The sequence below is a fragment of the Wickerhamomyces anomalus genome (assembly GCF_001661255.1).
Source record: "Wickerhamomyces anomalus NRRL Y-366-8 unplaced genomic scaffold WICANscaffold_2, whole genome shotgun sequence".
Classification (NCBI taxonomy): domain Eukaryota; kingdom Fungi; phylum Ascomycota; class Saccharomycetes; order Phaffomycetales; family Wickerhamomycetaceae; genus Hansenula; species Hansenula anomala.
In genome coordinates this window covers 443,722-468,528 of record NW_017567111.1, presented here as the reverse complement: position 1 = coordinate 468,528, position 24,807 = coordinate 443,722, and the positions used below count along the sequence as shown (strand labels likewise).

Genomic DNA, 24,807 nt, shown 5'->3' with positions numbered 1-24,807 from the left:
CAACCAAAATTTTTTGAACCAGAAATAGTCGAATTGAAAGGATAAGGGTAAAAAAACTTCGTTGAAAGGTACCTGTCTCTTGATTTCAATACTCTACACTGGTAAATTTAGTATATCACCATCATCGTTATACTCCCAGTGCTCATTCACTTCATCCCCTTCGCTATATTTATTTTGTTGGCTGCATCTATTGAGAAGAGAGAAGCCATTCATTTTGGATCATAAACAGTTACAGAGATAACAAACAAATCTCTAAAAAATTTCAGCATTTTGAAGACCAGATTTAGCACAATAATCATCCTCTACAATCAAAGTTTCAACTTGGTGCTTCAGCTATTGTTAATGCATTGTTTTTTATAAATAGGCACACAGTCACATTCCAATTTGAAAGGATTGCAAGGGTTAATATTTTTGGTTTGATTATTTCACAAAGTATACCATCAGGATCAAGTCATAGCTCACCGCATCAAAAGCTCTCTAGCTCAGCTATCATCAATTAATCTCATTCGCTAATATCCACCTGCTAGTCAACAGATCGTTATGAATCCATCATCACCCTTGTCAAATGAGCGCCATGATGTTTACATGTCAAACAAGAGGTCAAACTCGCTAACAAGCTGCAATTCGTACAATTCCACTTCCAACATGTCCACCATAAGCACTGCAAACCATTCAGTGCCGCGTGGTAACTCAACTAATGATCTGTTGTTCATGGAGAGCAGGTTCACTAAGCCTTCAAGATCGAAACTACAACATTATCAATATCACCCGAATGTTCAAAACGGCTACGTGATTCAACCTAGACCTCTACCAAGAGCTTCTAGTGTGCCTTCAATACCACAGTTCTCAATTCAGAATGGGCAAAGACCTTCAATGCCAAAGAGTCAAACTCAACAATTATACCCAAATTTGAGACCTTCAACAAGCATGAATCATATTCCAGCATATAGAAGAAACTCTCTGAAATCAAATAGTATTCAAATGAATGGAGTTGTGGGAATCAACACACAACATTCATCTTATACACAACCTTCAAACATGGGTCAAAAACGTCGTCATAGCGCAAAACCTACAGCATCATTTACCTTTCCAAATGGTGAGGTCTATACACCTAGAAATAAACAAAGGGGATCACAGACAAGTTTGGCAACCCTACACAGGCTTCAAACTGCTAAACATTTTCAAGGAGGTATACAATCTTCACCTTCTTTGGTCTCACCTCCTTTGTCCTTTTCAGCCTCACAACAACACATCACTAGCGTTAGACCTCCACAGCAACATGCACATTCAATTTCATCTTCAGCCACTCCTACAACTGCAATAACAACTCCAACAACTTCACCTCCAGCAACTAATGTTCAAACTGCAGAACAGGATTTGTCCCTTTTGACAACAGGAAGTAATAGTTATTCATCTTCCCCAAGTCCATCAAGAACATCAAGAACTAATAGCAGTGTGAATGAAAGTACGCCACCTTCTTCCATTGATGATTTGACGATCCATACTACAAACAAAGCTGATCTAAGTCAATTGCCCCCACCTTTGCAACATTTTGAAGTCACACCTCTTAATAATCTGGGAAAAATTGAAGAACACGCTGTTATTGATCAAGAAGTTAAGACCACAACTTCTACACCTACAAGTGAATCAACTCAAAAGACTTTAGAGGCACAAGCTCCTATTGAAAGTACAACTATTGAAAACAGTGTTAATAATTCTAAAGAAACTTTAAACTTACAAGAAGATGTTGATCCTAAAGAGCCAGACCCCGTTTATTTGGGAAGTGTGAAGGGATCTAAAGATGCAGAACCACCAAAGCCTAGTCCGGTGCCTGTTTCAGCGCCTGTTTCTTCATCACCTGCTCCAGAGATCAAGTTTCAAACAGTTCCAAAGACTCAAGTAAAATCATCACCGGCACCTGTTGTTCTTCAAACACCATTAACTTCAAAACTTGCATCCAAAGTCTCTTCAGCCAACCCAAATACCAAAGTTGAAAGAAAGCAGTCATTATTAAAGAGGATTTTCTCAAAAGTTTTTTCTTCTGATCATAAGAAGAAATCAAAATCCATTAAAAGAAAAAATGATGAGAAGGTGGAAGTGAAAACACCACATTTCAATCCACCAGCAAGAAGATCACATCCAAATGAAGTGGTGAAGGAATCGCAACCGGTAAAGCCAGTTACTACACCATCAGTTGCAGTTGTCAATACTTCTCATACTTTGAATCCAGAAGTTGATACCTCAGACGTTTTTTCATTTGTTGATGGTGATGAGGATGGTGGCATTAAAGTCAATACACCAGAAGAGGAAGAGCATGATTCAGACTCGAGTGATTTTAAAAGTGAACTAGTTTTGGACAAGTTATTTTCAAGACTTTCTACAAATGAACCATCTGAGCAAGTTTATAAAAAGATTACAGATGAGAAAAAGAAAAGGAAAGAAGAACCAAAATCTCAGAAAACTGATATGAAAGCTTTTACTCCCGCTCCTGTTGATGATGAAGATGAGATCATACAATTTGATGATATGGAATTGATTGATAAGATTATTGAATTTGGTGAAACCCCATTTCCTGATTTGGCATCCACTGATCTTGGACAATCACAAAGAAAGCTGCAGAGATCTAAATCCATTGAGCGTAAGAAGTCAATTAGATCAATCAGCTCATCATCAGCAAGACAATTGGACGATGTTATTACACAGTCAGTTCCAACAATTTTTGTTTCTAAACAGCCAAACCTTGAAGTTATCTACTCAAATCAACCAAAAGATCCATTCCCATTAATTCAAACAAGACCTTCAATCTTAAAGAAGAAATCTTTAGAAATAACACCATCCACTAAAAAAGTTGGTTTCACTAATCAAATTTTTGTCAACAACACATACCCTTCATACGTTTACAATCGTCATTCACGTTCATTATCAAGTTATTCATTGAGTCCCCAACTTATTCATCAAATTCGTCATGAATTGAACGATTTCAAGAGATCAATGACCGTTCATGAAATGAGTAAAGGAAATACTCACTACTTCCGTGCATAATTTTGTCAATTCCCTTTTTTTTTTGCCCATAAATTCATGATTATTTATCATTTGAGGAACTTCCCTTTGCTAATTTACTTCTAATTTTTTTTATGTCATTGTTTTTAGTCACATATGCTCTCTTCTCACGTTATTAATGATAATATTATAATATTTATTAGAAACTACATGTACGTTTAAAGAATCTTCAAGACATATAAATAACATTAACGATAAAAATCAGGTCTGTTGACATTCAACCCATACTCAGCCAATGCACTACTGAGATCATCCATTGTAAGCACAACTTTTTTCGAACTATTACCAGAAGTTGAAGATGATGTTTGTTCACCCCTACTACCAGCAACCAATGCCTTTGCTCTGACTTGAGGGTTACTTGAGTTGTAAACAGCTGATGAAGATCTTATACGGGAGTACTCATAGGCATCTGTGGCTATATCTGATATGAATTTTTGTGTGGCTAGTGCCAGTATTCTCTTTCTATCATCTTGTTAGTACCTAGCACTTCTCAAGATATGGAAATACACTTACATTCTTGTATCTTCACAATCTAGACCATTTTTAGCAAGGTAGTAATCCGTCACAGCATCTGGTATCTAGATGAATTTTGTTAATATTCACGCGCTCTTTTGTATGAGATAATAGCAAAACTTACAATTGGATAATAATCTTCCATCATCTCCAAGATTTCATGCAATGTTTTATCCTTTCTTGTGAATTCTGGTAATTCAGGCGCCGTTAGATTTGGCTTTGATGCACCTTCGCCATCTTCTTTTTCTTCTTCATCACCTTCACCATTATTGTTTACAGAATTTTGAGCTCCGTTTCCTTCAGTGTTATCATTAAAAACTTCGTCATCTTGAACATCAACATCCATTTCATTCTCATCATTGGTAGGGTTCTGTATATTTTCAGACATTTTTATGTGGTTTTTGCTGTAGTAAATCTGCTGTGGAACAGGTGCTTTCACTATGAGCTTGAAGCTTGTAGTTGTTTTTTTGGTTCAACTCGCTCAAAATGAAAAACCCGTGACAATTTGACAGCACGAAAACCCATATGCATTTTTAATTAGTCAACAAAACCATTATTAAGTAACATTATTGACTAACACAGGCGCACGTACTACAGTATATGTTCAAGGGAGACCTTCAGTATGTATCATTCAAATATCAAATATCCCACTCATTAGTAGCCTTATTAGAGTCTAAAAACGGTTCATCGATTGTTTCAATCTTGAGATCACTGCACAATGGACATCTTTTGGAGAGTAAAGCATCAACTTCTTGACTATTGATAAATTTAACACCTTGCTCATGTTTTGATGATAAATACTTTTTTTGAAGAAATTCTAGTCTCTTTTTAGTGGCATAATCATTAGATTTGAGAATCTCTTTAATCAAACAATCAGAATGGAATGCATGATTACAAGGGAATATGAAAAACTTTCTTGAGGTTAACAGGAATTCACATATAGAGCAAGACTCTCCCGATTTGATAATTTGTGATTTTTCTCCATACTTTGCAATTTCCTCTGTGATAGTTTCATTTATGGACACAGATGAATTCATTTCAAGGGTAAGTTTATTGATCAATGTACCGAATTTCTCCAAATCAGAGCAGATCTCATCTTTCAAATTATCAATAGTTGTAAAGTCAGGGATACGTGGAAGTAAGTCTTTTATTGATAGCAGCTCGCACTTCTCTAGCAAGAACTTAACTTCCTTTTTGATGCTATCCTTTTCTGAAGGTCTGATTTTTGATATCTTCTTCTCTGAGATCTTGAGCCATAAAAATTTTCTTGTTTTGTCATCAGATGCCTTATCAGCAACAACCATTGCCAAATCAGTCATGTCATGATCCAATGCCAAATTTACAGCATCCTCATAGTAATTCAATAATGAATAAACGTAAACTGCCGATTTTATTTTGTTGAACTTGAGACATAGTCTTAATATGAAATCAGAGTTGTAATAAACTTGGCCCGAATATTCTTCCAAATATCGTAAAATGATATCTTCACCTTCCACACTTTCGTTTGATATTAGCAAATATAACAATGAATCATGAACAATTGATTCTTTGCATTTATTTTCAACGATGTATGTTTTCAAATACCTTATACCTTGATTCTTTGAGAACTTAACTTTTCTTGAGTTTTTGTTGTACGCTAAGATAGCTGGTAGTAACTTTGAAGCATCCAAACTTGAAATTCTCAACCATGAATCAACAGTTTTTTCAGGTGAATTAACCAAAAGCACCGTAGAATATTTATAGACAACATTTGGATCATTGTTTTTCTCCAGTATCGTTAATGCTTCTGTCCAATTTTCAAGTCTTATCCAGTAAGTAAGCACAAAGTCAAAATCATTAATCAGATTAGCATAATATAGCAGTTCAGATCTTCTGTTGTGTGATGTAATAATCTCATAGATTGTTGCTTTAACCAATACATCTTTATTCTCAAGTAAAAAATCTTGTAATGCTTTTTCAGTTTGAGTCTTAAGCGATGTTGTAGCAGCAATTCCATCAGCTTGTTCAGTTGTTAGTAAGTCATCTAACTCATTTAATTTCTCAATAAATAGTTCAACTATCCACGATGATAACATAACCTCTTGCATTTTGAAGTCGAATTTTGGATCTGATTTAATAACTGAGAGTTTGCTCATAAAGTATTGTAACAATCCATCACTCTCTTGCTTCTCCAAGAAGGATAATGCAACAGTTTCAAACGCCAAGCTGGATAATGCATAGCTTTTTGCAGACTTTTCATATTCACCTTGTTGGAAATAATAATCACCCTGTTTAGAGTGAATCACATCTTTGACCTCCTCATCTCTTGTGACTGCTAAAGCATCTTCATAATTACCATTTGCAACCATTGCCCGCCATATATCTTTTTCCTCATCACTGACAGTTATTTCATAGATATTCAAGTTTGAGTATATCCAATAAGTTGATTTCAGATGATCAGCACTAATTCCAATGAGCCTTTCCCCTTCGGATACTGGTAATATTTGATGGAAAACCAATTTGTCATTTAGTTTATTAATAACCAATAATTCTTGGCCTCTCAACAACAATAAATGATATTTTGTTAATGCAATAGACTTGAATTTGTGATTGGATTCAGGGAGCTCAAGATTTATAAGAAATTTCAGTTCGGCAAAATTCTTTTTAGACTTTATTCTATTCTTTGAAATGTCCCCAAAGACAGTACCAGCTGATGTTATCCAACCAAAACTTAAGCCTCTAGCTGAAAATTTGTCACCATTTATTTGTCCTAGGTCTTGATATTTCTCAGACTCAATAGGCTTCGCCTTTAAATATGCACCTAAAAACAAATCATTATATTTAGTTGACTTTTGCCTTATTGTATGGTTCCAATATGAGATATCATCACCTGAAACAATGAGTAACAAGATTTCATTGGACTCTTGATCATAGCTGATTTGTATACCATCAATTGAGCTTTGGGTTTGATACACATTTTTGTCAATTCTTTTTGTATATTTTTCTGTATGCTCATTATACTCCAAGAATGCTTCATGGACACCACCGGTCTTATCTCCTATAAGAAAAGCACCAGTGTTTGATTCAGTAACAGCTTCTGTATTCCATCCAACTGAAGTTATTCTGACATTCTTCAAATCGTTCAAGTATTTGAAAGTTGATGATTGTCTGTGAATATAGAAACTTTCATTCCTGCTTGTTGTGACAATGATATGGTTACCTGTTGGGTCTTGATATAAATCAACGATTTGGCCAAGTTCTGAAATAGACCTTCTATATGGTAGCTCTGCTATATCAATATGTGCCGGATTGTTCAAATCAATTCTGAATATCTTTCCTGATTTAAACCCAATAGCCAAAATATCATTAGAAACTTGTAAAGAGCTGATATTGTTAATTTCCGTTTGAAACTGCACTGGTGCAACGTTGAAGATCGAGGATCCGCCCAATTCTATGCTTCCATCATCAGACATATTGCTCCCCGCCACCAATTAATGCTCTGTTCTTTTCTTTTCTTGCGTTGTAATTGCCTCCAGATTCCGATTGTTTTGAAGCTGGCTTTGTTTTTCTGCTTTCCAATATTAGAGGGTGCTGTCAAGGTGTAACGTGTCAGTACATCTCAAATACTTTTTACCTTCTATTTTGGGAAGTCTAGATTTTTATATGAAAAAGTTCAAATCTAAAGACACCAAAACCCATCATTACAGACAACTTGAGCATCAGCTAAACCAATCTCAACCAATTAAACATGTCAGCTGGTATTCCTGTGAAGCTTCTCAATGAAGCTCAGGGTCACATAGTATCCCTTGAACTGAACTCGGGTGAAACGTACCGTGGAAAGTTGATTGAATGTAAGTATTTTTGTTTTGCCAAAATCCAAGATGTACACTAACAAGTTTGACCAGCTGAGGATAATATGAACGTCCAATTGAGTGACATCACATTAACATCAAGAGAAGGCCAAGTTACACATCTAGATCATGTTTTCATCAGAGGTTCCAATATAAGATTCTTTGTTGTTCCAGATATGTTGAGAAACGCACCAATGTTTGATCCAAATCATGTTAAACCACCTCCACCAATTCGTGGTCCAAAGAGAAGGTAGAAAGGGAGAAAATGCTTGCTTGTATATTAGTTGGGTTCTAAATTTGTAATACTACAGTTTGAGTTAAGAAAAAAATAATGTCATGAAATGTTGTTTTGAGATGTAACAATGTAGAGCTCAGTTGTTGAAGATGTTAAATTCAATTCTGGATCCATCAAGAGAATCATTCAATAATGGAGTTATTGAATTCAAAATGGTTTTTGTGTCAACTCTTGGTCCAAATACATTTTTGTAAACCAAGTTTAAATTGTTGACAGTTGCCTGTGAAGCAGATTTGCCAATTAATTTCTTCAAAAACTCAACATCTAAAGAAACTTGTCTTAGACCTTCTATTGAGAAATCACCAACCTCTCTTAAATCCTTCAAAAGATTGACAGAAGTATATTCTAACAAATCTTGAAGAACTTTACCAATCAGATTATCTGAAACTTTAGAAACACTAGTGTAAACCACTATCAACAAATGGATGCTTTCGTAAATAAAACTTGAGACTTTTGAAGGTGGTGATGAGATTGAAGACCATTGAGTATTTGAAATACCAGTTAATAGAATCTTTGAAAGGTGTTTTCTCTGCTCATTGATGTATGAATCAAAAATTGTGAGTTCCATTTTATCCAAAATTGCATAGATTTCCAAGTTTTGTGAATGAAGGTTACTATCAAACGTATTGTCAAATTCTTCAAGAGTGGATGGGACCACTGACGTTTTCAATTTTTTGATGTTTGATAATGTTAATAATTTATGATGACTCTTTATATCTTTTGATACAGTTTGATTTTGATTTTCCTCAATGATTTTTTTAATCATACTTTCTAATAAAACATCGAAGGAGCGTAGAAATTGAATCTGGACCCCAGTCAGTATTTTCTTTGAAGGATACTTGACAATCTGGGCAACTTTAGCTTCAGGTAGTTTGCTGAATAACAATTTTCCAAGACCTTTAATGACATAGACTTCATAATCATAAATTAAATTTGGGATTAATGTTTCACCAGTGTTCAAGTTCTCCCAATTTTCCAAGTTGTGGAACGAGCGACAATCATTTAACCAGCTTGCACATACAGATCCCACGATACGTTCACTTAGCAACACTGAAGTATCTCTCAATGACTGAACAGTCTTATCTGTTATTGCCAATTGGCCCAAGTTATTCAATATTTCTGATGTTGATGTGTAAATTTTTGGTAAATACTTTAAAGCACTTAAACTATTTGTGAAAGGTGGTAAGAAGCCAAAATTGTCAGTTGCACCATCATTTTCATTAGTCTTGGAAGTGTGAAGAGTTTTCAAGGAATCTTGGGTTGAGCTAAAAAACCTAATCAATTTGTTTACCAATAGATCGATGAATGTTTCTCCTTTCTTCTTCACATCTTCAATTTCATACTTTTCAAACTTCAAGTATGGTGAGTTGGGATCAATATAATTTGAAACAAATCTTTGTTGATAAGTACCATTTAAAAAGCGTTCAACGTGATTCCAAAATTTGATGAAGTTTGTGACAAGTTCTTGTAATTTTTCAATCAACTTAACAATCATTAACCACATTTCTATTATCAACGCAGAATCAATCAAAGGTCTGTTACTCTCTAGGGCACTTTTAAAATTTGTGAAATCTTGTTCATCAACTGTTGATAAAATGTTTAATTGGACGTTCAAAATCTTTTCATGATATTTTCCAAAAGTTTCATTAAATAAACTGATGAATTTCTTGAGTTTTAGATCAATCCATTCCAAAACAGGGTTATCAATAACATCTAATTCGATCAACTTCTTTATACTTTTCAAGAAATCATCATCACTTTCATCTTTTGTTAAGGATTGCCACAAGGTTTTCTTATAAGTATCAATAATCATTTCTAATTCTTCCCAGATTCTGCTGATGATCTTGTCATTATTATCTTCTTTCAATTGTTTAGCATTCTTGTAATCATGAATCAAGTTGTCATAATCATTTTCATTTATATAGTTCTTAAATGATTTAGGTAAATTAAAAAAGAGCTTTTTCTTCTCGACATACTCCAGAGCCTGTTTTAACTTTTGCTCTCTCTGCTTTTTCTGTAATATTGGTTTTATCAACAACGTAGCTTCTTTATTGGCATCATTCACACTACTTTTCAAGCTCTTTAGTCCAACTTCATCGTCATTGAATCCAGTTTTTTGAAATTGTGATAAAATACCATCTAATGAAGATTTTGATCTAACAAACCTGAGAAATTCTCTCTCAACCAATAATCTCAATTCTTTATTTCTCTCAACTATTGAACCTTCCAAAATATTCAAGCTTTCAGACAATTGACTGAATGAATCATCCTTATGGATGAATTTCAAAAACTGCTTTGAATTGAATTGTTTACTATTTATGGAAAACTTGGATATATCATTGCCATTTAAATTTCTTTCACGAGCAACCTGTTGAATTGTTACATGAGGGTTTAGCGGATCAAGCGCATTATGAACTTCTTGCAGATCTGAGTCTTTATTGACTATGCTCAGCAGCAAAGCATAACTGTCTCCATCATTGAAATCTTTATCTGTTATTGGGTTTGTCGGGTTTATTTCATCTGAATCTTCTTCCCATGACTGGGGATTCAATGTCTTCAATTGATAAGCCTTCAATATTTCTTCCTCCATAATACCCTTGGTGAAGCTCCATAAACCGCAACAGCTTCCTTCTTGCTGTTTTTTCTAGCTTTGTTTTGGTTTTGAGTTATCGTGGTCTTTATGGATTTTGAAGTTCCAAGTTGATCGAGATCACGACTCGCGAAGGTCCAGATTATGTCATACACAGTCTAGAAATATTAGTAGCACAACTTAAACATCATGGTATCCTTGAGAGATGTTATCCATAATTGTCAATAAAGTATAGAGCTGTACTACATATCACCAGTCAAGTGGTCTCGTCAAATCCAAAATTTAATAAAGTGAAAAATGAAACTCACAAGGCGTAATTCTTTTCAATATCCTCTAAAAGACCAATCTCTTTAGGTTCCCAAGGCCCTAAATCTTTCTTTGTTATCTCAACAGAAGCATTCACATCCATTGCAAATACTCCACCAACAAATCCGAGCTCTTTGATAACCATTGAAGATTCGCCTGATTTAACAGGGACATTATTAAGTCTTCCAATAGCTTCTGCAATCTTCTTAGTCTCAATGTTTTCATGAACAGCATGGTAAGCTCTGCCAGCTAGCCCTTTTTCAACAGCTAATCTAAATAGAACCGCAGCATCGTTTCTGTGGATTGCAGACCAGATGTTTTTACCATCACCGATAAAATAAGAAAACTTCTTCTCCTTAGAAGTCTTAATCAATTCAGGAATGAACGCTTGATCTCCTGCACCATGATCATTTGCGCCATGAACAGTAGGTGGTAATCTTATAACCATAGACCTGATTTCCTTTTTATGAGATTCCAAGATTTTAATTTCATTAGCAGTTCTTAAAGAATCATCTGAACTTGTATCAACCACTGGCTTATCTGTTTCATAAATGATCTTCCCAGCACCATTCAAAACACCAGAAAACACAGCAGCACTAACAAATGGTTTGTTAGTTCCTTCCAATTCTGAAATAATGGCATCAATTGCGATTCCATCGATTTTGCAACAATGACTATAGTTTGCAAAGTCATGGATGAATCCAAGATGTATAACACCATCAGATTCTCTAGATCCCCTTTTCAATGCTTCTAAGTTTTCCAAGTCACCTCTAATAACCTCAGCACCAGCTTTTTCCAATTGGGAGGCAGACTTGTCTGATCTTGCTAATCCAACAACTTGATGGTCATGTTGGATTAACTCATCAACAACAGCTGAGCCAATAAATCCTGTACCTCCAGTAACAAATAGTTTCATGATTGATAAATGATTGGTCTGAATTTAATACTATTGTGTGTAAGGGTGTGCAATTAGTTTGCCTAATTGAATATCCTCTGTAGCTGTGATGGCTTACTTCCAAGACCTCGACTAAAACCTGAGCAATTCCATTGAAACCATCCTCAATTTATAGTAAATGCTCTGTTATTTTCGATAAACAAAGAGCTCTCATATGCTTATTTTCAAGACATCAAAAGTTGAAACCCGCAACCGCACCCTTTGGATTTACGCGTCGTTAGCGGACGTTGGCTGTCCCAAAACGTAAAAGACGGCCTTCACGCACCAAAGTGGAAGTGGCTTTAGGCTTTTCCGTTAACTGCGAGAGACCATTACAGAAGTGATCGAAACGATAGAGGCTCAAAATGAACATGTTTGAACCCATAAAGAGTCCAGTGGCTAATGGAGCTTGGCTATTACACTAAAGGAGCTCACAGAAACTCTTTATCCCGTCCGAGATTGATCAATTTACTTGCAAAAACCAAAATGTGTCTTTCGCTTTGGATTGTAAAAAAGTGTCTCGAAATCCCGAATGCTTATACAATTAACGATTCCGAATACCGATAACGAGCTGCTTCAATTACTAGTACTTATGTGGTACTGTGGTACGTAGACTTTTGAATTAGTACGGTAAAGTATATAAGTAACGATAATTTTGTTTATTAGCTTAAACATTCCATTGGTACTGCAGCGTTACCAACTCATTCAATTATTAACTAGTATAATTTTTCTCAATATCTTCTAAAAGACCAATTTCTTTTGGAACCCATCCTAAAGCTCTAGCTTTCTCAGTTGATGGATTACTATTAACACCAAATGCGAAGCCAAAGAATCCCATCTCCTTAAGAGCGTCTTGAGACGAAATTGACTTGACTGGGAGACTAAATGTTTTTCCAATTGTTTCAGCAATATCCTTGCTTGGAACTTCTTCTTGGGAAGCATGATAAGCTGTACCAGCTGGAGCCTTCTCAACTACCAATCTGATCAAGGTGGCAGCATCATCTCTGTGAACCGCAGGCCATGTGTTTTTACCTTCCTCAATGTAATAAGATACACCTTTTCCTTTTGCGATGCCTATCAAAGCTGGAATGAATGCATGGTCACCAGCACCGTGAACAGTTGGGGCCAATCTAACAACAGATGATCTAACACCTTGACTAGCAGCATCTAAAACGTAAACTTCATTGATAGCTCTTTGAACAAATCCACTTGGTTCCAAACTAGGACGATCACTTTCCAAGTTCTTTTTATCACTACCAATTGGGGTTGACATTGTCAAAAGACCAGTAACAGAAATAAATGGTTTATTGGTACCTTTCAATGCACCAATCATTGCCTTGATAGCTGCACTATCAACCTCACAGCAGTGAGCAAAATTATCGAAATCATGAATGAAACCCAAGTGAATAACACCATCAGCTTCTTTAGCACCTTTTTCCAACGCTTCCAAATCCTCTAAATCACCTTTAATGAATTGAGCACCAGCTTTGGTCAATTGTTCAGCTGACTTGTCTGATCTTGCTAATCCGACAACAATATCACCATTATCAATTAGCTGTTTAACTAAAACGGTTCCAATGAACCCTGTAGCACCTGTGATAAAATATTTTGTCATCTTTAAATCTGTTTCATACACTTTGTGTGTGGTTTTTTGTTTTCCTAAAATGTTTGGAATGGTATATTATGACTAGGATATAGCATTGTTCAATTTTCTAGATGGGTTTTAGGACCCTTATATACACAATCATATTACATTAACGTTATTCTTTGTTGAGCAGGCAATTATTCAGCAACTTTTGGACTTCGCGCGTTCTCGTGCGAAAAAAGCCGTAGCTACCAAAACTAATTACAATCACCCCAGAGCTGGAAATCACAGCACAATGTACAACTCTTTGTCTAGAAATGGCTATCTGCATCAGCTTGTGTGCTGATTATTAATTGAACTCTATACTCTCTACTCATAGACAGTTTATTGTACGGAATCTTGGAACTTGTGTTGTTCCGGCCGAGAAATATCGAGTGAAGTCTACAGAAGATCCAGTTACAATTTATTGATTACAATGTATTGATGTTAAAACAGACACCTTTAAATAATTGTGAATACAACAAATGCCTAAACCATCGACTACTAATAGTTTTCAGCAATATCTTGTAGTAATCCAATTTGTGTAGGGACCCAGCCTAAAGCTCTTGCCTTCTCTGTTGAAGGGTACATATTAGCACCAAACGCAAATCCAAAGAATCCACCAAATTCCTTGAAAGCTTCTGATTGTGTAACTGACTTCAATGGCAAATTGTACTTCTTTGCAAAAGCTTCAGCTATTGCTTTGGTTTCAATACCATCCTCAGCACTAATATGGTAAGCCGTACCAGCAACACCTTTCTCAGCAGCTAATCTCAATGCAACAGCAGCATCTTTTCTATGAACAGCTGACCAAACATTCTTCCCTTCACCAATGTAATTAGACACCCCTTTACTTTTAGCAATATTGATCAAGATATTGATGAAACCTTTATCATTCGCATCATGAACAGTTGGGGCAAGTCTTGCAACCATGGCTTTCACAGAACCATCTTTGCTCTCATCCAAGACATAAGCTTCAGTAGTCAATCTCTTGTTAGGCTTACTGAGATCTGGCATATCAGACTCATATGTCTTTGTTCCAATTGGTGTTCTGAATCCTAATAACCCATTTGGCCAAACAAAAGGTTTTTGAGTACCTTTCAATTCAGAAATCATTGCCTTTGTAGCTTCAAAATCAATCTCACAACTACGATCAAAATTATCAAAATCATGGATGAAACCCAAATGAATAACACCGTCTGATTCTCTAACACCTTTTTTCAAAGCTTCTAGATCTTGTAGATCTCCTTTAATAACTTGAGAACCTGTTTTTAAGATTTTTTCAACAGCACTTTCTGATCTTGCTAAACCGACAACTCGATGGCCATGATTGATCAGTTCTTCGACTAAAGCTGAACCTATGAAGCCTGTAGCACCTGTAACAAAAAATTTCATTGTTGATATATTGACGAGTTTGTTTTTCACCAAATTAATTGATTACTCGATTTTAAAACATCAGAGAGAAGGGAATTCAACAACCTTTATATATCCCAAAGCCTGACTATTAAAAACACCTTGAAAATCATTGTTATAGCAGGTCCCGTTGTAAATTGTAGTTTGTCATCCATCAACAGCTTTTAAAGGAAGTAGTTGACTTATTGTAGTATTCAGTTCCTTATAATTCCAACTTCCGATTAATTGGACTAATTCCGTTATACAACCAAAATTATCATAATCGATCACATACATGGGTGTTTTCTGATATCATACTTCAAGCATAATTAGTTACAGTAACTGAATGTAGTAGTGGGTCGTGATTGGTAGGTTGGTGAGTGGTCGATGTTATTTTAATTGTATGTTTTTTAAAAGTAGCGAGAATTTAATTAACCGTGATGGTTTTCATTTAACCGAGTGTGGATCTACATAGTATAACAATTGTCAAATCATAAATCAACCTGTTCATAAAACTGTGATATATAATACACAATCAGGTCATACATCTTTTAATTAAACTTCTAGTACCACTTGTAAGAAATTATAATAGTCCCTTAGATTCAACAAATCTGATAACAATATGCAAATAGTGAAATGGATAAGAAACAATCACAGGCAAACCCAGATAACTGGAAGCGGTGATGAAAGGGAAAGAACGCCATAATATAACCATACCAAGAATAAACAAAACGTAAATCAATCTCATGAATATAAAAAGTAAAAAGATCAACTTTGTGGTAAATCATTAGCTCAATCTTTTTTCTCAAGAGTATTTTCATTAACTGAATGTGTAATGAACTTTAAAAATCTTTCACCATACTCTCTTGGTGGAACTGCACTGATGATTTTTCTATCATTAGTTAAAGATCTCCAAAAAGTCTCCAATCTCTTTATGATTGAATAATTAGTCAAACAGTCAATTATACCCAAGTAATAAATGAATTCACCTTCTTCATCATTTGCATCCGTAGAGCCAACTCCACCATTATTAGAATAAAAGATGTTCCCGTTCTTGAAATCGATAGATGGTAAATCATTATATCTGTTCAACAGTTTTGGATTTGTCTTTCTAAGATCCTCTAGATTGGATGAAGCTGGAGAAAAAATAGATAATTTTTTTTGTTGTAAAATTTCTTCTTTATTCCCTTTCTTCAAGTCATGGAACCCAATTAAAAATGAATAATCCATAATGTTCAGTTTTATCAATAATTTAACATCTCTATTCAATTGGTCAATGAACAGTTTATGCCTTACTGGGCCAAAATTGATAGTTTCTTGATTTTGAATCCAGTTCAAATCTTTTAAAACACGATGTGCTGGGTAATCATTTGGTGTGAATCTCCCCAAAGTGGAACCTTTCAAATCATAAGTTCTATGAATATCTCTGTGTGGTGGGAATAAATTATTCATCACGATAAAGTATATTTTTCTTCTTTTCAAATTCTCATAATTGATTGGCATTTTAACTCTATGCAGTCCATAAAACTGACTTATCAATGTATTTGGATTATTTTTGACATGGTTATAGTAATCTTTCAAAATTCTTCTCAAGTGACGATGTTCAGCTGGATGTATTGTTTTGATAATGAAACGATAATCTCTTGAGAAATAAAAAAATGATCCACTCTTACCTGGAGAATTTAGTTCCGATAGAATATATTTTGATGTTAATGAAACAAGATAGTCAGCGGGATCTAAACCGAAAAACATTCTCAATTCACGAAAAACTGTTGGACAATAATCTTTGAATTTAAAATCATATTTGGAAGAAGGTGTTAATTCATTACCAGAAACATCAAATACCAATTTTTTGCTTGATCTAAAATCTTGATCTGTTATAGGTTGCATTATACCTGAGCATCTGGAAACTGCCACACGTATACCAGTCAACATGTTGTAGGCAATAACGTAATTCACATGACCTTCACCAACTTTATTTCCAACCAATACTTTATCATCATCTAGCACAGTTTTCTGTCTCTTTTTATTTTCCCTCTTCAATAAAATTGAGTTTCTCATTCTTTCAATCTCCATTGTAGCACTATCAGCATTCTGGTTCTTTGAATTTGCAGTGAATGTAGAGTTTCTATTTCTAATAGAGCTTGGATCTATAGGTTCGACTCCTGTTGCCCTTGAACCTCTACCTCTTCTCACGTTGGTATTCAACAACACTTGCTCATCATCATCATCTTGTATATATGATCCATTTTCATGAAAGGAAGCTGGTCGATTTCCAAATGAAAAAGAATTCAGCTGATCATGAAAGCTATTCACTGATGGATTTTGATCTTGTGGAGGTAATAGTTTGGAGCTTTCATTTGCATTAATCTCATCCGCTTCGTAATTATTCTGTATTTGTTGAGGATTTTCAGAAGCAGGATAAAAGTTTTCCAATTCACCATCTGATCCATTGTCATTTCCAAGTATATTAAGTTGTGTTTGAGTTTCTGTTGAGTCTATAGCAAGGTTTTGTCCATTTGGAATGTTGTTGCTGTGAGATGTTGTAGTGTTTTCACTTTCACCTGAACTTGGGTTAGTGAATATTATTGAATCATCAGTAGTTGTAACGACTCTTGATAATGGTGTAGAAGGAGATGATGCTGTATTTTTATGAAGTTCTAATGATGTTGATGTGGGTATGGTTATCTCTTCCTGCACTTTCTTCTCTTTCAACTGTGGAAGCTGTTGAGCCTGCTCTATCTGCGGTTCCAGCATCTCGGTCCCCTTTGTAGCGCTTGAATAATAAGGTCTCTTCTTCTTTGCACTTGTTATTGAAACAGTGATTTGAGAGCAAAAGGTCACCACCTGCTTGACAGTTACGATCCGTGACAGAACAAACTAGACCAACAAAACAGTATGCGTAGCAAGCGTATCACAAGGCTTCTCACTCTGTGTGATATTGATTTCTCTTCAGCTACCTCTTTAACGAGTTTCTTCAACAACGACTGCAACCGCTCAAGTTTGTTTTTATAAAGATTTCAGAAAAAAACTGTACTTTATTTCATGAAGTGTAAACTGAATTTTTTTGGACAGAAAATCACAAAGAAAGTCCAATTTGGGCGCGTTACGGCCACGGGCAGGGCAAGGAGAACTCGGTATCTGGACTTAAGCAGAGCGCTAGGCAGAGGCCAGCCTAGGGCTAGACGGGTTGCGGTAACATTCCCCATCAGCTGCAAGGGGGTGTTCGCAAAAAAGAAAATGCCAGATAAGTTGCTGAGATGAAAACGTTACTACGACAAAATTTTGAAGGAAGAGCAAGGCTCAAGCCATCGTACACGGCTCGATAGTTGTCAAGAGGAGCTTTATTATGAGCTATTTAAATATTCAAGAGGCCCTGGATTTTGAACTTTCTGGTTATCAGAGAACCTTAATGTTACACGATCAAAAACCACTCACATGCTTCTATTGAGTACAGTTTAGTCAATATGAAGTTAAATGTTTCATATATTCATTTTAATGGAAAAATCTATTCAGCTTCCTCTATAAGTTGTGTAACTGTGGTTTGCTAAGAGCAAAGGAATGTGATAATGAGCATCAGGTGGATTACTCACATTGAACATTATATCAACAAACGGGAAGAACGTACGTGCATCACTTACTATCCCTTTTGTTTTATCATCTTCACTCAATTGTTTGAAATACTTTGAAGTTTGGAATCTAATTTTGTAAATGCCCGGTTTCAATGTGTTCCATTCTTGACCTTTTATACCTAATGATTCCAAGTTGTCTTTAGGGTTGAAGATCCATTCACTGACTCTTCCATCTTTGTTAGTCTTTGCTAAACCAAATGGTAAGTTCTCTGTTATGGTGATTTCATCTGAATTTTCCATTGGTAACTCTGAGATACGATATATTGCAACAACAACATCAGCAGCTGGCTTTCCTCTTGTTGTGTCTAGTATATGGCAAGTGATTGGAGGCATTTTGTTGAGTTAGGTTTATAGCTGTTCGGTATTGGGCTTTATGATAATGCTATCGGTGAGTTATTGAAACTGAGATGCTCTAGTCTTTTTAAATCAAATCTTATCAGCTTCACAAAGTACGTATTTGACCGAAAATTTTTGGCACCGAAAAGATGTCGCGAAATTGATTTGTGAATCTGTAACCAAGAAGCTAGCTAGCTACGGTCGACGTTTCTATAGCTAAAGAAGTCGCTTAATTTTCAAAATCTTATGGAAACAATATATCTCTTTCCACTTGGTAGAAATATGGGCTGGGCATGTCTATAAAGATTCTAACACACAGGAAAAAAGATCAAGATGGTTTCAGCTGTCTGTCATTTTCACCGGTAAACTCACACGCGAAAAAAAATAACACTTGCAAAACTTTACCAAAATAAAACAATCATCTTTTCTGGAAAAGTATTAGTATGGGAAAGTGGTATAGTTGCACCCCTATAGAATGGCTAAGAAGGCACGTATAGTGCATGGAAACTCAGCAACAATTGATTTTGCCCCTGGTGTTGATAATATTGTCCTAAGGAAAGATGGTATAGAATTCTACAACACTGAGACTTTCCATTCTTCACCTTTTTATGACAGAACTATACCAATCTTGATTAAGTCCATCTTGGAAAGCAATGACTTGTTGAAAATATATGGCATCAATGGCTTGCGCTCTTTGAATGAAAAAGTTATATTGATCAACAACCATCCAATAAGGAAGATCAAATTAGTTGGCAGGATTACAGAATGTTTTATTAAAGAAATCAAGTCTGAGGAGTTTTATTTTTTGACCCTTGATGATTCTTCAGGGCCTGATATTGTTCTTAAAGTTTCAAGAGCAAGTCTTTTAGGTGCAGGCTTACAATCGTCCAATTGTGTTTTCAAACTTATTGAAATCACAGGCTTTTGCTCAAATTTCAATGGAAAACTAGAAGTTCACCCAGATTTTATCCAAGCACTACCCAACAATGACAGATATATTGAACATGAAGTACAGTTTTGGAAAGAAGCTTTGGAAATGCGTGATATACTCAAGACTCCGTGGTTTCAAACACCCCAGATCAACGAAGATGAACAAGTTAAAATAAAGTTTGATAGTAAAACAAATAGGGAAAAGCTAATACGGCAGAGGTTAGATCTAGGAATAGATGAATGTCCTTCTCAGGCCATGGTTATGGATTCATGCATCTATATGAGAAACACAAGAGATCGTGATGATTACTCCAATGCTTTAAACGACTCTGGATCTGAGAAAGAGCCTGAAATTGAAGAAATTACAAAAAAGCTGTTCACCAAGTCTCTCAAAAAGAAGATCGATCATGCAGCTCCATCTTCGCCAATAGCAAAGCCAAAACATGGATGGGTGAATGTAATATCAACTCCCATCAAAGCAGACTCGTTGAGAACATCTCTTAAATTTGAACTAATCAAATGGATGATCAAGACTTCTAGAGAGAAATTCAACCTTAATGAAGTTTTCAAAGATAGAAAGGTTTCAGTATTATTGAAAGAAATTGCCAATGGTAAACCTACACCAACTATTGAAGTTGATCAAGATTTATCAAGCATCCGAACAATGAATGATATCAAAGGTGAAATATTCCATGATGAGAGACATGATTTACAAGTTTGGAACTTGATCAAATGTACCAGATCCAAAGATTGTTATTGTGCTCCTATTTTAAGACTTTTCCGTCATATACAAATGACATTGGAAAACTTCAAGTTTTTAAGCTCCCAAGGTTCAGATAATACATGTTTCAATAGTGGTGAATATATCAACAACTTTAATAGAGATACTGGTCTCAAAACTTTTATGGACTTACATTTGCTCAACATCCTAATACAGTGGTGCATTTTGCGAAATAGTGATGATAATTGGAAATACCATTCAGAAACTAATGAATGGCAGTGTATATCTACTTTTAAAAAAAGAAGATTGGTGGCTTCTTCGAAACGATGAAGTGTTGATGATTATGATGAGCGTAATATTTCCGAAATCGGTTGTTGCACGATTTTGACGTTAAAAAAAATTTTCGTGTATAAATTTTAAACGTACTTTTATCTAAAAGGGATCGAAAAGGATTTCAAAAGTAAAATTACCGAAGTATTTGTGCAAAATGGCTTTATTTCAAACTGATGGTTGGAATTTGAATGATAAAGTAGTGAAGATTGGTGGTGGTCAATCAAAGAAGAAAGCAAACAAGAACAGAAAGAGAAGACAAGAGGAAGTTTCCATTGATGACATAAATAAGTTGGATGATAAAACAGAAGACTCTAAAGATGAAATAAGGTCTAATAAAGATAATGAGGATAAACCAGAAGAGAAACCTAAGAAGAAACAAAAAATCAACAAAGAAAAGAAATCAGAAGAACCAAAAAATGAAGAACCAACTGAAGCTCCACCAGCATTAGACTTACCTGTCAAGTCAAAATTAACTCCATTACAGCAAAAAATGATGGCTAAGTTAACAGGATCAAGATTTAGATGGATTAATGAACAATTATATACAATTACATCAAATGAGGCATTGAAATTAATAAAAGATCAACCTTCATTGTTTGATGAGTATCATGATGGGTTTAGATCTCAAGTTCAATCTTGGCCTGAAAATCCAGTTGATGTTTTCGTCAACCAAGTTAAAGAAAGATCAAAAAGACCAGTCAATGCACCAGGTGGGTTACCAGGTTTACAAAAGAATAAAAAAATTGTTATTGCAGATATGGGATGTGGTGAAGCACAATTTAGTCATGATATCTCTAAATTTTTGACCCAAAGAAATGGAGGTAAAAAAAGAGGTAAAAAACAATACCCTCTCGATATTGAAGTTCATAGTTTTGATTTGAAGAAGGCTAATGAAAGAATCACAGTTGCTGATATTAGAAATGTTCCGTTAGAAGATAATTCTTGTACAATTGTGATATTCTGTTTAGCGTTAATGGGTACCAATTTCTTGGATTTCATTAAAGAAGCTTATAGAATCTTAGCACCAAGAGGTGAATTATGGATTGCAGAAATTAAATCAAGATTCTCAGATAAAGAAGGTGAAGAATTTACAAAAGCTTTAACATTAAATGGGTTCTTCCATAAAAAGACAGATAATGAAAATAAGATGTTTACAAGATTTGAATTTTTCAAAGCACCAGCTGACATTATCGCTGAAAGAAAAGCCAAATTAGAAAGAAAGCAAAGATTTATTGAACATGAAGATGATAAAGATCAACTAGAGATTAAAAGAGGGAAAGTTCCAGAGGGTAAATGGTTATTGAAGCCTTGTATCTATAAAAGAAGATGAATTAACGAATAATCATCTATTACCACTAATCGTAGAATTAAAGCTAGTAAACTCTTCGGGATCTGCTCACTTTTTATTAGTGTGTATTACGTAATCTTCGAAGTTGATTGGGTAAATTTTCGAGAAAGTTAGAACGTATAGAAAGAAACGAATTACAAACTTTTGAAGCACACTCGTTTGCATCCAAGATCTAAACCTTTGAAGCTGTTATACGTGTGCGTTATTATTTTAACCACAACATGTTCAAATTCCTCCCTAAATTCAAAATAAATAGATCTCAACTAGAGGTTTTCAGAGTGGGTATAAAGGCCTTTGACCGTATTGGAAAATAATTCGCTAACATGATTTAGTTCACCTTTTATCTAATGACTCCTATTGCAGTGATGTACTATGTTGGTGTCGATGCTGATAAGAAATTCAACGTTCCAGGTTTCTGGCCAGATCCAGAAACTACTAATAAGATTCCAAAAGAAAGACATGAAATACAAGCTGAATTGGCAAGAATGAAGAGAGAAAGAATCGAAAAAAGACAAAGACTAGAAGAAAAATTAAAGAATGAGTATGGTGTTGACTTGGAGGAGGAAAAAGCCAAGTTGTTGGGTGGTGAAAAATAAAGAGAATTGTTAATAAGGATGTATATAGCTAATGAAATCAAAGGATAAGGAATAATACAGGTACTACATTGTAGGTTGATAATCATCAACATCCGTCATTAAATATTCTTTATCCATAAAAACCAAAAGGAAAAACCAGAACAAAATAAATCAAATAAATAGATTAGATGCTTTTTGTCAAAAAAAAGCACATTATTGATTAACCAATATTGAAGCCTGAACTCTCAATCATTCAAACGTTGTTGTTGTTCTCTAGCTTTATTCAGTTGTTGATAATACAGAAGCTTGAGTTCATCCACCGTTTCACTAGAAACTTTCAGATCATTATCCACCTCCAATAACTTCAAAAAATTCACAATTATTAATAGTTTTTGATTTGGTGTAATGTCCACATTGGAGCTATTATTATTATTATTTACAGGGACTCCTGAGTGGAACTGTTCAGACATTGCATTTGAAACAGCTGGATCAATACCTGGTGAAAGTCCTAATGAATCAACAGGACTAACATGTGTAGATTCTCTGAAATTCTCAAGACGGCTGAATGGTTGGTGTGTGCTTGATCCTGTTGAATCTAATGATAGTTGTCTTCCATTATGTCCCAAAGGTAAACTGTGTTCGAATAAATGGTTATCCACTTGTTCGTTGATTGATTGATTGACTTGTTGGTTATTGTTATAATCAAAGTTGAAATTGTTTGGTATTGAACTATCATCAAAATGTAGATGGTCAAGATCAAAATCATCTGGGTTTAAGTCCATGTAATCATCTTCAAAATTTAACTGATTAGCAACTAAATGCATTTGACCAATACGCTGTAATCTTTGTAAACCTTGACCTAAAGTATGTGAAAATGGAGCTCTTTTAGGTTCACCATCTGTGTGATCAAAATCATCATAATTATCAACAACACAACTTTGAATGATTTCTTCATTTGAAAGGAATGATTTATTAATTTTTTGCTCCACTGTCAAATCCAATAAGGATAATACATCCCACTGTTCTTTAACGTTTAATTGATTGATTAAATGGAAGAGTTGTATCTCTAAACTGTCATCAAACATCCCTTGTCTTTCAAAAGTATCAGTCGCTGATTTTGGTAAAATCCCACTTTGTTTCCAAGCGGACTTTATTCTTGAATTTGGTATAACATCCCAAGATTTCTTGATCAAATCAAAAACATCAACAATTGAAAATCTCATTTCTTCCTTTGTTAATAATTGACCTTTTTTCTTCTTTTGCTTCTCTAGTAATCTTTTATATTGTACAATTCTAAAAGTTAATCTGAAATCATTAGCAATACCCCAATTCATTGGTAAGAAATTTGAGCTTGAAGATGTGAATAATAATCTGATTCTTTGTAGTTTAATATTTATAACACGATGAGATGCTGAGTCATTTAAAATAATGATGATATCTTTCCCTTGTAAAGCTAATCTTTTATCCAAAACAGCTAACCAATCATAGAAAACTGTAGAAGTTAACCATTTCATCCTATTGCTATGATAACTAACACCATGTTTTGTGGCTGCTTTTATGGAGGATTTGTTTTCAAATGAAGGATAGTTTTCATAACGACCAATGATTAAAGGATCTAATTTCTCAGAACCATCGGCATTAACACATAACATACATGTTAGGAAATCTGAAGTATCATCATAACAAGATTTATCCAATGGTAGGTCATAACTCAAGAATATCTCATCCAGTGTGAAGACTTTTTTCAAATCAACTCCAGTTAATAAGTTTTGTAATATTGATCTTTCTTCAAATGTCCAAATCTTCAATCTTTTATATAGTTCTTTCTCAATGTTGTTCAAATTTATATTGACTTTTGATAAAAATTGTGAACACCATTTATATGAAAATTCACCACTACCTTCTCTTAAATTATCAGGTAAATGATTCCAAAAATTTGAAGCGGAACTCATAATGATTGGTGCTGTTATTGGAATGTTATTCCAAACACATTGAGATATCCATTCCAGAAGAACTTTCCTCAATAACGGATTTGATAATCTTCTTCTTCTAATCAGTTTGAACTCATGTTCTTTTAATGCAATCAGTTCATCTTTCTTGGATAAAATTCTTGAGATTGTTGTTTGTGAAGGAGGTTTTGAACTACCATAATGCTTTTTAGCCCAAGTTGCCAAATCAGCTTGTGTCATGTCCGGATTGGACTCCGCCATCAGACAGATATCTATCTTTTGCTTTATTGAATAACCCATTATGGATGGCTGTGATGGTGAATTATGGGTTGAGTAAAGGTGATTGAAAAAAGGTGACTTATTGATGTGATTTATAACTTGATTCAAGCTTGAAGTAACTCAGCACAGACCATGAAATTATTTTTTCTGAATCAATCAA

The 24,807-nt window shown here is 34.7% G+C and overlaps 13 protein-coding genes across 13 annotated transcripts; 5 read left to right on the top strand and 8 right to left on the bottom strand.

The window, feature by feature from the left end:
- Positions 1–645: 645 nt before the first annotated feature.
- On the top strand, positions 646–3,042 carry WICANDRAFT_77418 (uncharacterized protein; the record flags this gene model as incomplete). The annotated part of the gene is made up of 1 exon (XM_019184554.1): positions 646–3,042. One exon carries the CDS (start codon positions 646–648, stop codon positions 3,040–3,042), a length of 2,397 nt encoding a protein of 798 aa, XP_019039951.1.
- Positions 3,043–3,248: 206 nt separating this feature from the next.
- On the bottom strand, positions 3,249–3,961 carry TAF10 (Taf10p; the record flags this gene model as incomplete). The annotated part of the gene is made up of 3 exons (XM_019183155.1): positions 3,249–3,522; positions 3,574–3,638; positions 3,698–3,961. 3 exons carry the CDS (start codon positions 3,959–3,961, stop codon positions 3,249–3,251), a joined length of 603 nt encoding a protein of 200 aa, XP_019039950.1.
- A 242-nt stretch (positions 3,962–4,203) lies between these two features.
- PEP3 (tethering complex subunit PEP3) lies at positions 4,204–7,071 on the bottom strand. Its single transcript, XM_019182668.1, has one exon. It carries the CDS (start codon positions 7,023–7,025, stop codon positions 4,212–4,214), a length of 2,814 nt encoding a protein of 937 aa, XP_019039949.1. The 5' UTR covers positions 7,026–7,071; the 3' UTR covers positions 4,204–4,211.
- Positions 7,072–7,294: 223 nt separating this feature from the next.
- On the top strand, positions 7,295–7,621 carry SMD3 (mRNA splicing protein SMD3; the record flags this gene model as incomplete). Its single annotated transcript, XM_019180850.1, has 2 exons — positions 7,295–7,403; positions 7,458–7,621. Coding segments are annotated over 2 exons (273 nt in total), but the record flags the coding sequence as incomplete, so codon positions are not given.
- Positions 7,622–7,774: 153 nt separating this feature from the next.
- On the bottom strand, positions 7,775–10,288 carry SEC5 (exocyst subunit SEC5; the record flags this gene model as incomplete). The annotated part of the gene is made up of 1 exon (XM_019183154.1): positions 7,775–10,288. One exon carries the CDS (start codon positions 10,286–10,288, stop codon positions 7,775–7,777), a length of 2,514 nt encoding a protein of 837 aa, XP_019039947.1.
- Positions 10,289–10,592: 304 nt separating this feature from the next.
- Positions 10,593–11,510, bottom strand: WICANDRAFT_77413 (SDR family oxidoreductase; the record flags this gene model as incomplete). The annotated part of the gene is made up of 1 exon (XM_019184553.1): positions 10,593–11,510. The coding sequence occupies one exon, from the start codon at positions 11,508–11,510 to the stop codon at positions 10,593–10,595; it is 918 nt and encodes a 305-aa protein (XP_019039946.1).
- Positions 11,511–12,212: 702 nt separating this feature from the next.
- WICANDRAFT_51390 (SDR family oxidoreductase) lies at positions 12,213–14,547 on the bottom strand (the record flags this gene model as incomplete). Its single annotated transcript, XM_019182667.1, has 2 exons — positions 12,213–12,760; positions 14,177–14,547. 2 exons carry the CDS (start codon positions 14,545–14,547, stop codon positions 12,241–12,243), a joined length of 891 nt encoding a protein of 296 aa, XP_019039945.1. The 3' UTR covers positions 12,213–12,240.
- Positions 14,548–14,877: 330 nt separating this feature from the next.
- On the bottom strand, positions 14,878–17,602 carry MSS4 (1-phosphatidylinositol-4-phosphate 5-kinase). Its single transcript, XM_019186200.1, has one exon. It carries the CDS (start codon positions 17,299–17,301, stop codon positions 15,337–15,339), a length of 1,965 nt encoding a protein of 654 aa, XP_019039944.1. The 5' UTR covers positions 17,302–17,602; the 3' UTR covers positions 14,878–15,336.
- Positions 17,603–18,056: 454 nt separating this feature from the next.
- Positions 18,057–18,509, bottom strand: WICANDRAFT_83071 (hydroxyisourate hydrolase; the record flags this gene model as incomplete). The annotated part of the gene is made up of 2 exons (XM_019185484.1): positions 18,057–18,184; positions 18,212–18,509. The coding sequence occupies 2 exons, from the start codon at positions 18,507–18,509 to the stop codon at positions 18,057–18,059; spliced, it is 426 nt and encodes a 141-aa protein (XP_019039943.1).
- A 478-nt stretch (positions 18,510–18,987) lies between these two features.
- STN1 (Stn1p) lies at positions 18,988–20,493 on the top strand (the record flags this gene model as incomplete). The annotated part of the gene is made up of 1 exon (XM_019183153.1): positions 18,988–20,493. The coding sequence occupies one exon, from the start codon at positions 18,988–18,990 to the stop codon at positions 20,491–20,493; it is 1,506 nt and encodes a 501-aa protein (XP_019039942.1).
- Positions 20,494–20,650: 157 nt separating this feature from the next.
- On the top strand, positions 20,651–21,826 carry RRP8 (25S rRNA (adenine645-N1)-methyltransferase; the record flags this gene model as incomplete). Its single annotated transcript, XM_019183152.1, has 1 exon — positions 20,651–21,826. The coding sequence occupies one exon, from the start codon at positions 20,651–20,653 to the stop codon at positions 21,824–21,826; it is 1,176 nt and encodes a 391-aa protein (XP_019039941.1).
- Positions 21,827–22,083: 257 nt separating this feature from the next.
- On the top strand, positions 22,084–22,422 carry PET100 (Pet100p; the record flags this gene model as incomplete). The annotated part of the gene is made up of 2 exons (XM_019180780.1): positions 22,084–22,122; positions 22,177–22,422. Coding segments are annotated over 2 exons (285 nt in total), but the record flags the coding sequence as incomplete, so codon positions are not given.
- Positions 22,423–23,333: 911 nt separating this feature from the next.
- PDC2 (Pdc2p) lies at positions 23,334–24,668 on the bottom strand (the record flags this gene model as incomplete). Its single annotated transcript, XM_019181540.1, has 1 exon — positions 23,334–24,668. A coding segment is annotated over one exon (1,335 nt), but the record flags the coding sequence as incomplete, so codon positions are not given.
- Positions 24,669–24,807: the final 139 nt, after the last annotated feature.

What these genes read in the sequence shown, in the direction of transcription:
- PEP3 (XM_019182668.1), bottom strand. Translation starts at nt 7,025, where the DNA reads ATGTCTGATGATGGAAGCATAGAATTGGGCGGATCCTCGATCTTCAAC.
- MSS4 (XM_019186200.1), bottom strand. Translation starts at nt 17,301, where the DNA reads ATGCTGGAACCGCAGATAGAGCAGGCTCAACAGCTTCCACAGTTGAAA.